The 17,236-nt window shown below is 43.8% G+C and overlaps 1 protein-coding gene across 1 annotated transcript; it reads right to left on the minus strand.

Moving 5' to 3' along the window:
- Positions 1-1,249: 1,249 nt before the first annotated feature.
- LOC124862186 (mediator of RNA polymerase II transcription subunit 15-like) lies at positions 1,250-16,777 on the minus strand. The gene is made up of 18 exons (XM_047356003.1): positions 16,603-16,777; positions 14,981-15,074; positions 14,727-14,778; positions 14,598-14,621; positions 14,297-14,452; positions 13,887-14,119; positions 11,099-11,503; positions 10,895-10,999; positions 10,667-10,780; positions 10,175-10,290; positions 9,967-10,097; positions 7,532-7,666; positions 5,581-5,644; positions 5,376-5,442; positions 3,503-3,660; positions 3,268-3,434; positions 1,974-2,072; positions 1,250-1,689 (listed from the first exon to the last, which is right to left on the minus strand). The coding sequence occupies exons 1-18, from the start codon at positions 16,668-16,670 to the stop codon at positions 1,553-1,555; spliced, it is 2,325 nt and encodes a 774-aa protein (XP_047211959.1). The 5' UTR covers positions 16,671-16,777; the 3' UTR covers positions 1,250-1,552.
- Positions 16,778-17,236: the final 459 nt, after the last annotated feature.

Here is a 17,236-nt window from a genome sequence, read left to right on the forward strand (position 1 = left end):
CTAAACAACTAAATATTTATATTTATAAAGTCCTCTTTAAACCAAATTAATGAAATAAATGAACTTTTCAGAAGTTGACTGACCTAATCAATCGACTAACAGTTAATTAATAAATGGTCATTTTCCTAAAAACCTGACTTTTCTCTTGTATCAAGGTCTTTCCATAATGTGAAGCTAAATTTTATACAAGACGCTGAATTTAAAATAAGCACAACAATATATTTAACTTTAATTTATCGTACCTGCTGTATTAATACCGACTGAATTAACAAAAATGTGATTTTCTCACACATTAAACTTAGACATATTTATAAAATAAAGCAAATCAGTAACCAATTAGGTTGCTGATTAAAATACAATATGTGAAACATTAAAGTAGAGCTAAACTCCATGGAAAAGCATAACTCCGCCCCCAGACAAATTTTGAAAAATGCCACCAAAGTGGGCGGTGCCAAGTGTAGGGAGGAGAGCAGAAGGTTAAGTGGGGGTGTGGTCAGGAGGACGAGGGAAAGTGGTAGCACCCCCTCATCACCGGAGGTTAAGAGAGGTTTTATGGAGCCCGAGGAGGCCTGAGCCTCATCAGTTCAAACCGCTGGCTCAAGGAGATGATGCCAGAATCCCGACGCTGCCGATGCAGTGGAGGTGCCGGTCCAATTCCTGACTCGCTACAGGGGCGTGTCCTAGTAAGATGGCTTTGTACCTAAACATGGGGCTGTGACATAAGCACGGACCAAGCTGTACCGCTTGAACCAATAGGAAAATTTAACTACAGTAACCATCTTCAACCCAAGATGGCAGCACTAAGAGGGTTTTAGGACAAATATTGCAGAATTAAACAAGTTTACATGAAATAAAAAAATAAAAACGCACTGTAACATAAAGATAGCACCCCTAAGGCCCAGTTTATACAGCTTATCTGCAAAGAAAAAGATGATTTGGGGTTTAGTTCCTCTTTAATAATCCCTTATGAACAGAGAGATGTAGAACTACCATTTAAAGACAGGGTAAGCAGACGTTTTCAGTAAATAAAATCAAACTAAATTTAATCTAATAAAAATGCTTTCAACAATTAACCGTAAGTCGATTATTTGTTTGCATCCCTGGTTCACACGATATATATTTATAGATTTATCATTTCCTCACCTTTTTACATTAGAATCCAGGCTTTTTCACAGATGGGTTAAAACTCGAGATATTTTCTTTCAGGCCGTGAGGAAAAACCCACAGAAGTGATGAAGTGGTGTTTGGGTTCATGTTGAAACTGATTTTATTTATTAAAAAACATTTAAACAGCTGATAAATCTTTACTATATTGGCTGTTTTCAAACAGAGAAACTAAAGAATGACGCATCCAGGAGAAAAACATCTGAGTAACACAAGCAGCGGCTTACTGGTCTGCAGGTAAACAGGTGAGCAGCATCACAGCTGGAGTTCATTTCAACCTTTAATGTTTGAAATGGATCAGAACGTAGTGTGAGTTACTGTGGCTGCGACAGGTAGACTTCAGGTGGGTGGGGCTTCAGCCTGCAGGTGGCTGTGCGTGGGCGGGGCTTCAGGCTGCAGACAGGCAGGCCTGCCGGACGCTCTGGGCCCAGGTGTTGAGCAGCTCCGTGACGGAGTGTTTGTCCGGCAGCTGCAGCAGTTTGGATGTCATGTTTCTGTGCACCGTCTGCAGGAAGCTGTTCGCACCTGAGAGACACAGCAGAGACAACGTCAACACAGACAAGCACGTCCAGAGTCTCCGACAGGGGTCAGGGGTCAGGGGTTGGAGGTAATAAGATGCTTCAGTCGTTCACTCAGTGTTTCCACAGATTTAATCATGAAGAAATGAAACCTTCTCCAGATGTTCTACATTTTAAATCTAGCTGTACACTCTGAAGCTTTTCTTTACAGCAAACGTCCTGAGTGGATTCAGACTGTAGCTGTGACCTGGTGCTGAGGAACGTGATCCCCATGTTCCTGTGTTTCCTCACCGTACTGATCTCCATCGTCGGCCCAGTGCGGACTCTGATCCGGATAGTCTGCAGGAACGCTGAGCTGCAGAGGAGGAACGCTGGGCAGGTTTTTATCATCTGACGGGCAAACAACAACGGAAACAAGGTTAGATGAACGGTAGCTGCGACTCTGACCCAACAGGAACAAGAACCGAAGCTGAGAAAAAGGAAGCCAAAGTAAAAATGATGGAGATCTGTTGATCCAGACGACCCAAAAAGAATCTCAGGATTCTGGGTCGCAGAAAGGAAAATACAAAGACAATGAGCTGGTTTTCCAGCAGAGCTCAGCAACATTTAGGCTAAATTAGAGTTAGAAAGGCATGAAGTTTTATATTCTGCAGTATTTCATTAACAGTAACTTCCTCTAAATAATTGATCTGAATGATCAGGATTTGTTCTGCTGAAGGAAAACAGCTGCATGAAAGAAACACATTTAATGAGAAGATTATATGTAAACATAAGTATCATCCTGTTTTCAAGTCATTTTAAACTTTCTGGAATGCCCAGAGCCTCCTGAGTTAACCAGGAAGCTGGTCCCTGCATGGACGCCACACAGTGTTGATGCCACTCAAGGTCATGGTAAATGGCCTGAACTCGTATAGCGCTTTATCACGTCCCCAGACAACCCAAAGCGCTTTAAACTACAATCAGTCATCCACACATTCACACGCTGACACAAGTGAGACTGAATAAAGAAGGACACAATGACAGAGACGAACAGTGGGGGTTCAAACTCCTACCACCTGAACCACAGCCGACCCAGAAAGGTGAGAATAACAACCACCGTGTGGGTTGAAAGCGTTCTGGTGACACAGTTGTTAAGAAGATCACGCTGACAGATGCACACCAGCTGCTGGTCAGAACCAGACCAGAATGAGGCCACACTTATTCTCCAGTGAATTACAGACAGGCTCAGTGCAGAGAGCTTTGTTAGGTCTCCAGGCTGCAACTTTCCTGCTCCTCACTGGATAAAATCGCAGATAAATCTTCACTTTATGAACTCAGACTTGAGCTGCAGACTCGCTGTTTTTATCTCACCTTCCTGCATCTCCACTTCAGACGTGAACATGAAAAGAACCATTTTCTATTTGTTGTAACTGCTAGAATTAAATTATTGGCAGACCTATAGATCAATCTGGGCCGTTCTTCTCAGCATTCAGGTCTGTTCCTAGAGTGTTTTAACTTTGCAGAGAATCACAGGAAACATCAGAGCGGCTCTCAGCTGTTTGACTGATCTGAGGTCAGTGCTGATCAGCCAATCACAGCCTCTCACCCAGCTTGCAGATGAGGTGAACGGTGCCATTGTTGCTGCAGAATGACTGGTCCAGATTAACCCGGAACTTGACATCGAGGCGCGCCACCTCCCCCTGCAGGATGTTGGGGATGGTCTGCCGCTCGTCTTCCTCGTATTTCCTCTTCCTCCCGCAGACATTTGGTCCCCTGAGGAACAGAAACTGGGTCAAACAGGGTGAGGTAAACCAGCATCAAGCAAAGTGAGAGATGCCTACATGATGGGAGGCCCGTGGATGGCACTCATGGCGGGGGCGAAGGTCCGGTAGAGGGAGTGGTTGAACACCGGGGAGCGGATGTTAGCCATGACGGCGTCCAGCAGCGGCTGACACAGATACTGCTGCTTGGTGGGCACTGGAGGAGGAGGAGGGGTTGGCTGAAACAGAGATGGTACTCCTTTCAGAACCGATCCACCCAGAAAATGATCTTAAGGTTCATTAAGAAAGAAAACCTTAAAGGACGAGCCAGAGATGAGTCGACACAGAAGCAACTTTCAAAATGACAGAACATCAGAGAGCTTCTCTTGCATGGTTGTCAGCTCAGCTGCACCATCTGCTTACATCTGCTGCAACACGTCTGAGACAAAGAGCCATCACTAAATACAGTAACTCTGATGGTCATTTTATTTTCAACTAACTACTACTGATTTCATCCTGGCAACAAAAGGCTTCAAACCAGGAAAACAAAACGTGCATTTGAGAAACAGCTTAGAGCAACATTAGAATGTGTCTTACAGACAATCCAAAGATCTCTCAGCTATGGAAGCTCGTCAAATTCAATTCTTCATGATCTACCATCGGAAAATTGGGCAGAAATTTATGTTGTATTAGGAAGATGTGATAAAAGACAATTGTGTGACAAAATAAGCCTATTTTCGTTGTTAAATTTTGTGAGTCCAAAGTCGCCAGGAAGTGACATCAGAAGGGAAGTCTCTGGTCATTCATTGTGTGAGCCTCAAACGGTTCAGGTAGAAGCCAAGTTGTGTTAAAAACAGCGTTAATATGGTGAAACGGTGCATTGCTGGTGGTGACAACAACAGTCTGCACTACTTTCCTGAAGGGAAGAGGATCAGAGCTGCCTGGATCAGAGCTGGAAAACTGAGGAGGAACAGATGGGCTGGTCCCACCAAGCACAGCCAGGTGTGATCCGAGGACTTCTCAGCAAACTGCTTCGAACAAGAAAACCTCTGAATTCACCAGAGAAATGATGTCAGAGGTCAGATATCTGACAGAAGAAGGAGGATGTTGAAGCCGAGTCTATAGCCTCGCTGTTCAGAGCATCTGATGGGAAAAGATCTCCAGGTGGTGTCTTCAGATCTTGAATCATCCCTTGTGTTGCTGCTGCTGCTCACTTTTCCTCTAGTTGTTTCACTTGGGGCCGTATTTACTGTAACCCTGGATTTACACGGTATCTGCTTCGGTCCAGTCCGGTCCGGTCCGCTGCGAAGCCCGTTGGAGCTCCAAGAACCAAAGGCAGATCGCTCAATAAAAGCCAGTGATAAATGCGGCAGCAAGTCCAAAACAAGTCATTCTGTGGAACTTAAACCAGTTAAACTGCCTCATTTTTTTTTGTTTTATGCATCCAGATATTTTCATGCATTTTGTTCTACAATGGATGAGTTCACTGAGACCAGAGAAGCTATATTTGTTGCTTCATTTGGTGGATTTAATGTTTAATTGCTCGGTTTATAATACCTTAGTTAACCCAGTAACTGATCTAATTGATCTAATGTTAACAACTGCTAATATAAAGCCAGTTATAAATATATATAAAGCCAGATCTAGTCCGTCTCTAGTGAATTATTTTGAAAATCCAGATGTTGTGCTGGTTCTGTTTCCTGGTGGTCCAGTATGATCCATACATATTGACTCCAGCATCCTGGAACAATAAACTCGCCGCCCAATGCCGGGGATGTAAACTGGGATTAAGGCTCTGGTTTCACTATATTATGACCATATATGTCAACAACTGTTCATTGCAGTAACTTTCTAAAACATTTGATCAATGTTTCCTTTCCATAAATGTAATTGGATTTATCATAGGATCTTTAAAGTGTAGAAAGGTGGAGGCAGATGGTTCAGCTGTTCTTACCACGGCCATGTCGTTCTTCAGTTTCTCCAAAGCTATTTCACATTTCTGCAGCGTCTTCAGAGGACACCTGAAGGTCAGAAGAACAAAGAACCCCTGGATGAACCAGCCAGTCTTGCAGCTCCACACCTTCAACACAAGGAAGCAGCTCTGTGTGTCTCACAGCCTCACATGGAGTTCATGGCGAGGTGTTAGAAACAGATTGTACCTGATGGTTGGGTCGGTGAGGATGTTCAGCAAGCTCTTCATCTTGCTCAGATCCTTCTTCCTGTCTGGCAGCACAACATCACAAGCATTAACTTCCTGTTTTCTTATAATTTCACCTAATAAATATTGATCATAAAAACTGAACCCAAACCATCGGTTCTGGTAACTTTCTCATAGCTCACTGCTTCCTTCCACAGCCTTAATTAATGTTTATAGCTATTTTAAATTGTAACATTGCAATTTCTAATTTTATTCATCCTTCAACTGTAATTTATTCACTTTGAAACTGTTATTTATTATTCCATCCTCTGATAGTCATATAACATATGTACACTGTTTAAAAAAACTAAAGGAAACACTCAAATAACATCCTAGATTTGAATGAATGAAATATTCTCATTAAATACTTTGTTCTGTATAAAGTTAAATGTGCTGACAACAAAATCAGACACAAATCAATGGAAATCAAATTTATTAACCAATGGAGGCCTGGATTTGGAGTCACACAAAATTAAAGTAGAAAAACACACTAGAGGCTGATCCAACTTTGATGTAATGTCCTTAAAACAAGTCAAAATGAGGCTCAGTATTGTGTGTGACCTCCACGTTCCTGTATGACCTCCCTACAACGCCTGGAGATGCTCCTGATGAGACGGTGGATGGTCTCCTGAGGGATCTCCTCCCAGACCTGGACTAAAGCATCCACCAACTCCTGGACAGTCTGTGGTGCAACGTGATGTTGGTGGATGGAGCGAGACATGATGTCCCAGATGTGCTCAATCGGATTCAGGTCTGGGGAACGGGCGGTCCAGTCCATAGCTTCAATGTCTTCATCTTGCAGGAACTGTTGACACACTCCAGCCACATGAGGTCTAGCATTGATGTGCCATCCTGGATGAGCTGCACTACCTGAGCCACTTGTGTGGGTTGTAGAGTCCGTCTCATGCTACCACGAGTGTGAAAGCACCACCAACATTCAAAAGTGACCAAAACATCAGCCAGAAAGCATCGGTACTGAGAAGTGGTCTGTGGTCCCCACCTGCAGAACCACTCCTTTATTGAGTGTCTTGATAATCACCAAAGATTTCCTCCTGTTGTCTTTTACATTTGAACAACAAGATGTGAAATTGATTGTCAATCAGTGTTGCTTCCTAAGTGGACAGTTTGATTTCACAGAAGTTTGACTTGGAGTTATATTATGTTGTTTAAGAGTTCCCTTTATTTTTTTCAGCAGTGTAAATATATATATATATATATATATATATATATGCCTCCTTGTTTACAGCATTTATTTTCAGTTGTACATATCAACCCCTCTGCAGTGTTTGTTACACTTCATCCATCATGTCTCTATTTTAAGAGAAAACCTTCTTTAATGTCTTGTTTTTTGTTAATCCTACTGTGTATGGTAGCTTAGCGCTAGCACCCTCAATGTCATTGTACCCCCAATTACTATGACAATAAAGACTATTCTATTCTATTTTAAATTCACCTCTAAAATATTAAAATATTTACATATTTAACCTGATACAGAATTTAAAATTTGATTTCATATAAATAAAAGACAGAGGACCTTTAATTAAATTAATTAATTTAATTAAAAGTTTTTTTTTGTTTGTAACTTAAGGCCTGTTTCCATGGAAACAAGGTTTCTACAAAAAAAAAAACATCATCTGAAATTATAATTACGAATAAAATGTTTTGTAAATATGATAAAAAAAGTTTCATTAACATAAAACATTTTAAATTAAATTTAGCAATTTAATAAAACATTTTATAACAAAAAGTCTAAATAAACTTAATGAAAATCTTTGGAAATTATTGCTTTCACATAAGAACAAACTGATGATCATTTGAACAGTTTTACTGATTTTTGTCCAACATCTCAGGTCAGAGATGACCTGCTGAGAAGAAAAAATAACCTGCAGATAGTTCAAAGGTCAGCTGCTCACCTTCGTTCTTGTCGATCTTGTTGATCATCCGGCGAAGCGGCTCGATGTATTTGGACAGCTGCTTAAGTTTCTCCATGTATTGCTGCTCCTCCAGAGATGTGGCTCCTGCCGGACTCATGGCCGAGTTGGGGTTACCTGAGCACAGGTGGGGGGAGGAGGAGCAAACTGAAGTCACGTGACCGTCTGCAGCCATGGTTCTGGTTTCAATTTCACTCAAATATGGATCGGTTCTGTGTTTCAGGGCCTATAGACAAAAACCTGCCGCTCGCTGATTTTCACGCAAACGTCTGAATGCATCATTAAGGAGCTGCAGGTTATTGGCCACTCATGATGAACAAATAAGTTACAGGTACAGAAAATACCTTTAACAATAATGACTTTATCAGTAGTATAGTACTATTAGATAGTACTTTTATCAGATGGAACCTTGAAGGTCTATGTATTATGCGTGTATTTATAGACAGAGAGGATTTTCTTTTGCTGTGCAGCTGGAAGGATTTTTGCTGCTACTTTTTTACTTTTGGACATTTGTTATGATGCGTCACCATGGCAACGGGGCTGTTTTATTACAACCAGGAGCAGCTGATTAATATCCCAAAAGCTCAAATAATACATCAACTATAACCCTAAATCCCTGAGGAGCTGAAAAGGAGTCGCTGTGGATGCAGAGCAAGAGCAAAGAGAAGGAGCAAAGTTCAAACCATCTCTTCCGTCGATTATGATGGGCAATGTGAGATCGTTGGGAAACAAGTTGGATGAACTCCAAGCCCTACAAAGGATCCAGCCAGAGTATTCGGGAACCCACTGAGACATGTCTGCAGGATCATATCCGCGACTCCTGCGTCTCTCTGCCAGGCTTTCTGACCATACGGGCTGACAGAGATTTAAAAAGGAGTGGCACACGCAAAGGAGGCGGACCAGCAGTATTTGTGAACAACAGATGGTGTAATCCAGGACATGTAACTGTGAAGTGTCATCTCTGCAGTCCAGATATTGAACTGTTGGCAGTAAGTTTTCGTCCATATTATTTACCCAGAGTTCACCAGTGTTATTTTGGCAACAGTTTACGTTCCACCTTCCGCTGTTGCCGACACTGCATGTGATGCCATCAGCTCAGTTGTTGCTAAGCTACAAACACAAAACCCCAATGCGTTTATGAAGATTTCTGGTGATTTTAACCATGCTTCACTCTCTGCTAAACTTCCAACGTTTCAACAGTTTGTCAGCTGCTCTACCAGAGAAAACAAAACGTTGGATTTGTTTTATGCAAATGTCAAGGACTCATACATCTCTACAGCACAACCTCCTCTAGGCAAATCAGATCACAATCTTGTTTTTCTCTGCTCGAAATAGAATCCCCTTGTTCAGAGGCAACCTGTAATATAGAGGACTGTGAGAAAATGGTCACAGGAAGCTGAAGAAGCTCTGCAAGGTTGCTTTGAGGCTACAGACTGGGACGCACTGTGCCAGCCACATGGAGAGGACATCAATGCCATGACTGAGTGTGTAACCGACTATATAAACTTCTGTGTGGATAACATCATCCCCACCAGAACCGTGAGATGCTTCCCCAATAACAAACCTTGGATCACCAATGACCTGAAGGACCTGCTTAACAAGAAAAAAGAGCCTTCAGAGAGGGAGACAGAGAATTATTGAGTAGTTTACAGAAGCAACTTAAAGTCAATATAAGAGACAGCAAGGAGGTGTACAAGAAGAAGATGGAGAGCAAGCTCCAGCAAAACAATATCAGAGATGTGTGGACAGGGATGAAGAAGATCACAGGCTTCAAGCAGAAGGATGATCAGACCGATGGAGGTCTGGACAGAACCAATGAACTGCCCACAGCCATCAGCATCTACAACGGCTCATTGAGGAAACCTTCATAATGAGCTACAACAACATTTAATTTCCCTTTGGGATTAATAAATTATTTTTGAATTGAATTGAAACATTAAAGCGTTGTCTGCAGCGAGAGCTGCTCTTCCTGATGTACCTGAAGCTCTCAGCTGCACCTTTGTTGCTATAACAGCACCATCACTGAGGAAAGACCTCCTTGTGAACAGGAAGCATCCCAACTTATTTTGTGATGTGCAAATGTTTTGAACCAAATTCTAGTGAGGTGGCCGGGCCTGATTCATATATTCTAATGAACAGCAGAGGTCGGATCCGGCACTAAGGGTCAATATGGGATCGGTGAGTTATACTTGGTGAGTAAATTTATCAAAGTGTCTCAGTAATAATCCATCGGATTCACACTGAGCAGCTGTAGGAGCTCACATGGAGTGAAATGAAGACAGTAGCAGAATTTCTTTCTCAAACTGAGTGTTTCTGTTGCTTCAACTAAACTTTCAGCGCATTTTACCAAATTCCTGTAAACTGTCTCCATGTTTACAATAGTCCTCTGAAACAATATCTGCAAATAAAAATGTTACCTGGAGTGTTCAGTGATCCAGGAGAGGCCACCCCGTGGTTCTGCTGGGGGGTTCTGGACGTGACCGGGCTCGGGGAGGGTTGAGGGGATGGGCTGGGCTGGAAGCCCCCCGGAGATGGTGTAGGACCGGAGCTGCAGGGAGGAAGCAGGAAGCAATTAATGGGAAGCGGGAGGCGGAGGTGGGGGGCGTGGCCTCTGAACAGTTATACCTGGCTGAGTTAGGCTGAGAGGAGGGGGGCTGCGGGGACGGCTGGGGGGGAGGCAGCATCTGAGGAGTGGGTACCTGCACAGGTGAGGGTGATGACATCATGGTATGCTGCTGCACCTGTAGAGGAGGAGATGAGACTGAACTGGTTTCCAGGTAACAGCAGAGCCTCGGTTTGTGTATGTAAGGTTAATCTGTGTTCCTGGTCGACTTGAACAAGTTTTCCTGAATGCTTCCAGGTATCTCGGATGAGGAACGGTCTGATGGAGCGCTGACCTAACAGTAGTAAACCTCTGCTGGTGTCAGAGGAGCTTCTTTAAGGTAAACCATCTCCTTAGTATGAGACAGAACCTGTCCTGAGCTGTTTCACAGGTCCAACTCCAATCATCACAAAGTGTTGAGGAGAGAAACTAACTTAAATAAAATTTTTCTTTCCTTTTAGACATGTTGAAGAAGCTGCTGAAAGAATCATAGAGCACAGAGCGGGAATACAAACCTGTGGGGTCATCATCTGACCTCCAACGCCAGCAGTATTGTTTGGAGGAGGGATGGAGGAGTTCGGCGGAGGCCGAGGAGGTCGGGGCAGATTCTGCATCGTAGGGCGGACCATCTTCAGAGGAAGACAAACAGAGACATTGGCAAAGGGGAAACTGTGCAGTGGTAAAATGACCCCTGGGAAGAAGGTCCAATGCCCACGAGGCTCCTGCATCTGCTGTGGTCTCACCTGTCCAGGTACAGCCGCAGCCGCAGCTGCAGCGGCCGCTGCATTCAGCTGCGCCTGAGCTGCAGCCTGCTGGGCTTGCTGCAGTGGCAGGGTTGCACGAGCCTGCTACACACAGAAAGCAAAGCATGCAAGCAGAAGAGAGTGAGCTGCAGCGCAGGAGCATCGGGTCTGGTTCTGCAGACGTTGGATGGGATCCGAACTCACCTGAAAGGCCTGCAATTTCAGCTGCTGCTGGGTCAAAGAGTTGATGGGAACAGACTGAGCTGTCATCTGTCCAGCCAGAGACTGAGGCACCATCCCAGCCTGCTGCTGGGAGTGTGGAGGCATCTGCCCGGGCTGAACCTGAACTTGCTGCTGCTGCACCATCTGCTGAATGGACTGGGCCTGAGCCTGGGCCTGGACTTGCGCCTGGACTTGTGCCTGGACTTGGGCTTGTACCTGGGCCTGGGCCTGGGCCTGGGCCTGAGCCTGGGCCTGAGCCTGGGCCTGGGCCTGGGCTTGAGCTTGGGCCTGAGCTTGAGCCTGAGCTTGAGCCTGAGCTTGAGCTTGAGCCTGAGCCTGATGCTGCAGCTGCAGCAACTGTTGCTGCTGCATCCTGGTCTGATGCATCTGCAGACACAGAAAATGAAAGCTGAAAGACAGGAAGGAGCTGCAGCTGCTGGGTGCACCTTAAAAAACATTCAGTCTATTTAAACTGCTGCACAGCTTCACTGACAGCATCCAAACATCACAAAGCTTCAGAGATTGACTGGAAGGCAATACTGATCTTTAGGATCTAACTTACTTCAAGATTCAAGAGTCTTTATTGTCATTATGTGACCATAAACTACATAGACATAAACTAAAAACACTATGACTCCCTTGGTCTTGCTGGTGTTCAGGATGAGGTTGTTCCTGGAGCATCAGTGAGTCAGGTTGTGGACCTCCTGTCTTCAGTGGGTCTCATTATTGTTAGATATGAGACAACCACAGTGGTGTCGTCCACAAACTTCACAACCATGTTTGTTTTAAAAGTCCACAAATATCATCCTAACATAGGTGTTAGGGTGCTGCAGACGAGTCGGAGCCGTGTGAAGCACTAACAAGGCAGCATCCTCTGTGGAGCGATTCTCCCTGTAGACGAACTGCAGGCTGTCCAGGCAAGCAGTGATGGTGTCCTTGATGTTCTTCAGGAGGATCCTTTCAAACCACTTCATGATGACTGGGGTCAGTGGAACAGGATAGTAATCATTAAGGCAGGTGATGGTGGATTTTTTCAGGCACAGGCACAATAGTGGAGGACTTCAGGCAGGTAGGGACCATGGAAAGCTACAGGGAGAGGTTGAAGATGTCCAAAAAAAAAAAAAAAACCTGCAAGTTGGTCAGCACACGATTTTAGCGTCCGACCTGCAGCCTTGTTGATGTTGATCTTACTTATAGCGGAGGTCACTTGGTGCAGCTACAGGACGAGAAGCTTGTGCTGCACCTCCAGCTGAGGTGGTTGTTCAGTCCTTCTGCTGCTTGGAGTGTCAAAGCGTGCAAAGAAGCTGTTTAGGGTGTTAGGGAGAGCCGGGTCATGGCTGAGCTGCTGGTCGCTCTGCTTATAATCTGTGATGGATCTGATGTCTCTCCAGATACCGCGTGGCTTGTCGTTGTTAAAGTGCTCCTCGATGCGCTCCTTGTACCTATGCTTAGCCTACTGGATGCCTTTTTTTTCAGTTCTCGCTGAGTCCTGCTGTAGGTCAGTCGGTCACCTGATCAATAAGATGCATCCTGAGCTCTTAGCAGGGTCCGCACTGTGGTGTCTACCCATAGTTTCTGTTACTTCTACAGTAAATAAGAGGATCTGAGAGAAACTTGAGAGCTTCCCCACGTCCATCAGGAGTAGATGTGTGATTCTAGCTTTTAATACTAATCCTACCACCCTGAGAGCTGGTAAACTGCAGGAACACATTTCCACCACCAGATGGCAGAGTTGTATATTCAATGTGAATAACCCAAACTGTTCAATTAATTCATTTAGTTAAATTTAGCATTTCGTTGCTCTGTACTTGTGACATGTGCATTGACAGGAAATTGAATCCTAATCGTAAATTGTTAATGATCACTTAGATGTTCAGTAAAATAAGTAGAACCAAAATAACTAGACTTCTTTTCTCAAGAAAAGACATGTTGCCTTCTCCTTAAACACCATCATGTCCAGGATGACAGACGGTACACTAGCCTGCAGAAATAAATACAATAATAATTGGAATAAGTTAAAAACGAAAACATTAAAAAACAGAAACCAAGTACAAGAATAATTAGGATCAGGGAAGAAATGTTAAATCTAAGAGATGAAGGAAACAAATAGGAAGACAAATAAAGATAATGGGTTGAGAATCATTAATTACAGCCTTGCTGCCATTCGTTCATCTTTCTGATGTATTCACTGGTGCTTTAGGTTAGTCACTTATTAGCTGGTGCTCAGAATCCACATTTTTCTCGTGGGACTATTTCTGAACAATCATTATCTGGCCATGAGTGGGTTCTCTCTGGGGACTCCAGCTTCATCCCACGGCTCAGAAGCATGACTGTTCCTTTAATTGGTCTTTCTAAATTGCCCTTTGGAGTGAGTGTGGACGTGGTTGTTTGTCCTGAGTGTCTCCATGTCTCCTGTGATGGACCGGTGACCCGTCCAGGATGTACCCCACCTCTGCCCAATGTACTTGAATGTGTTTTTGGAGTCCTGAACCTGATACCTCCACTGTCCAGTCTTGAAAACATCATTTTCAACACAGGACAACTGAATGCATGGACAGACGGACAGACGGATGGATTATTTAATAACACACGCACCCCATCAGCTCCTGGAGCCTAAACGTCTGCAGCAGTTCTTAAGTTGGTTAGTATCTGCAGAACCTTAAAAGTGTATCTGAGACCTGGTTCCGATGGTTTTCTTGGTGGGGATCTTTGAGAACAATGAAAAACAATTTGGTTTGTGATAGACTGGATAGATCTAGAAGACATGTACCTGGTTCTGCTGCTGCTGGTTCTGGGCCTGCTGTTGCTGCTGTAGCTGCTGGTGCTGCTGCAGTACCCTGAGCTGCTGCTGCTGCTGCTGGAACTGCTGCTGCTGCTGGAGGGCAGCGTTCTGCTGCTGCTGCTGCTGCTGCTGCTGCTGCTGCTGGGCCTGCTGGAACTGCTGGAATTGCATGGACTGCTGCTGCTGCTGCACCATCTGCTGCACCGACATCTGACCACCCACTACAGAGACAGGTGGAGGTGAAGGGATGACCCGGTTCTGAACTCAGAGCCACTCTGAAGTCGGCTCAAACACACAACATGCCTAAGCAGAAACTGAAACTGAGAGCGGCTCGTTCCCACACAGCCTGCATCCATAAAGCGCTCTGAAGATGAGCATCAACAGCAGGAAACACTCACTGGCTTGTGGGTTTCCAGACACCCCGGCCATGGCATGCTGGCCTATCTGCATCTGCCCCATGCCCCCCACTGCAGCGCCGGGGGGCCGAGGCCCCATGCCAATGGCGCCTGGGCCCCCTCCAACCCCTGTCAGGTTAGTCAGGGCATTCATGGGATCTAGCAGAGGGTAAACAACAGACAATATTACGCAGCTCCAACATGCACAGCAGAAATTATGACTGCCATGAATTCGGTAGAGACAGGTCCAGCCCGGGACGAAACCCAACCCAGAACCCCAATGAGAGACCAAACCTCCACTTACCAGGTCCCCCCAGAGCCTTCTTATCTGGAAGACAAAGCCATGAGTCAGTCTGGTGAGTTTCTACAGCTTCTTAGTGCAAACACAACATGAGTCTGGAGCACAGAGATCTGACCCAGGTTTAACACTCACGGATGTCTCTGAAGTGGATGATGAGCCTCGCTACCAGAGATAGATACTCCTCCTGAAACAAGCCACATTATCTGTTTCTATCTGCATGTTCACTCAGGTTGGGTTTGGATACACAAACAGAACCAACTTTAATCAAATACAACCAAGTAAATAAAGTCATAAACGATTAGATTTTACATCAATCCCTCAGGTGTAACCCCAGCAGGCACAAAGAGATCATTCAGTGGTTTTAAATCCACTTCAGCAAAACTCACTCTGGTCTTGGCTTTGATGAAGACGTGGCTCTCCATGTCTGTACCAGACTTGTGTGTGGTGTTTCCAGATCCTGCCTTTCTCATGGCATCTTCACTGAGGACAAAAATCACAAATCATACTAAACCAAAGCAAATTACCTTCAAGCACAAAATTAAAACACCAACATTAATGAGCTTTACTGATGAAGTGGCCTGCAGGAGCGAGGTGACCAGTCTGGTGTCCTGCTGCAAGGACAAAAACCTCACCCTCAACGATCACAAGTGAAAGGAGATGATAGTGGACATGAGGAAGGGGATTTCTCATGAGCCACTGCATACCCAGGAGCTCGAGGTGGAGAGGGTGAGCAGTTTCAAGTATCTAGGTGTCCACACCAGCAAGGACCTCATCTGGACACTCGACACCACGCAACTAGTTGAGAAGGATCAGCAACGGCGGTACTTTCTGAGGAGACTGAGGAGGTTTGGTATGTCTCCAAAGACCCTCAGAAACGTCGAGAGCATCTCGACCAGCTGCATTACAGTCTGGTACAGTGGACTGCAAACACCTGCAGGGAGCGATGAAGACAGCAGAGAAGATCAGCAGGACTCCACTGCCATCTCTGCATAGCATTTATCACTCCAGGCTGAAAAACTCATTCTTCCACTCTGCCACCAGGCCTCTAAACTGCTAAAAATGTTCTCTAACCAACTACTGCATACAGATTATTTTACTTACCATTTTAGTTTGCATTCTGCTCACTGCACACAGCTGATACAACACATTTGCACAATTATCTTTGTATTTTTGGATTTTGTGTATTCTTTGCATAATTTCATTGTGATATTACATCTTCTATTATTTTGCCATTTAAAGTGTTTCTTGAGACTTTAAATGTTAAACGTCACGTTCAAACGGTTAAAATGTAGAAAACCCAAGAGATTTTGATGAGAGGAAGAGTTAAGTTAATCATGACACTCATAGAAACAATAAATAAAATATGTTAGATAATATTTCTATAGCAGTCTTTAAAAGAGCGTTTGGTGTGTGTCTAAGGGACCCAAATGAAGCATAACAGGAAGGGACCCCGATGGGAACTCAGGTTAAAATCAACTGTAAGAGCTGTGAGAAGCCAGTGGGAAACTAATGTTGGTTCAGATTAATCACTCGTTTATTTAGTATCAACACATTAGCATATGAATGTGTAGCTCCGAACAAAAATAAATATACCGATAATTAATCAGACAATTGAAGGCAAATTATGGATGTTGTCATTAAGATGAATTACACCTAATTATGAACTTATTTTTCTGTCCAACAGAGTCACAAATTCTCGTCGGTTTACTTTACGTTTATTTAGCTGATTTAAAACTATTCTTTATAACACGGATTAGCCATTGGAGCTAATGACGCTAACTAATAAAAAGGTCAGAAAAATAAATGTTTTACTTTAGAAATTTGATCCGCGCCGAATTACACATCGCCTTCAAGTCATTAAAAGACAATTCAATATTCAGTTAGAATTGGGCAACAGACTGATTTTTATTTTCAGTTTTTGCTAATTTGACAGTTTTTATAAACTGATAGCTGATAGCCTAGCTAAGAGAAACACAGTTAAACCGCGAAAAAGAAGCAACTTTCTCACATCTGAGCCACGACTTTCTGGCGGAACTGAGGGCTCCTCCAGTCGCTGTCGGCTCCTGAGACCTCCATGCCAGAATTTATCCAGAATTGAGTTCTTTTCTCTGGACTTTGGGTCGTAGTTTCCTCCTTCCGCTGTGAGGATAATGGCGGCGTTCGACAGATGTTAGCGCTGATGAACGCTTCCGCCCCCTGCTGGTCGGAATTAGACAATACATTCTTCTTCTTCTTCTTCTGTGTTGTTTTTTGGCAGTTGGCAAATAACTTGAAGATGTGCATTACCGCCACCGACTGGTATGGAGTGTGGTTCTTCATGGTTTTAAATCTTATTTACTATTACAACAATCAAATTTTATTTATTTATTTAGTGCTTTTGAAAAATCTAATTATAATTTGAATATGTTTGCTACCTAAACTTCTTTGCAAAGTATCTCTCAAAATAAAATTTTCTTTAATACCTACAAATTCTCTCCTTAAAATTGTTCTTTCTTGTTCATATTTCTGACACTTCAACATTACATGTTCTATTGTTTCCTCCTCTCCACAATGATCACATTTTCCTGTATTATGTTTCTTTATCTTGAACAATGTAGAATTAAGTCCTGTATGTCCTATTCTTAATCTTGTAATTAATCTTT

Source organism: Girardinichthys multiradiatus, chromosome X (genome assembly GCF_021462225.1).
Source record: "Girardinichthys multiradiatus isolate DD_20200921_A chromosome X, DD_fGirMul_XY1, whole genome shotgun sequence".
Classification (NCBI taxonomy): Eukaryota; Metazoa; Chordata; class Actinopteri; order Cyprinodontiformes; family Goodeidae; genus Girardinichthys; species Girardinichthys multiradiatus.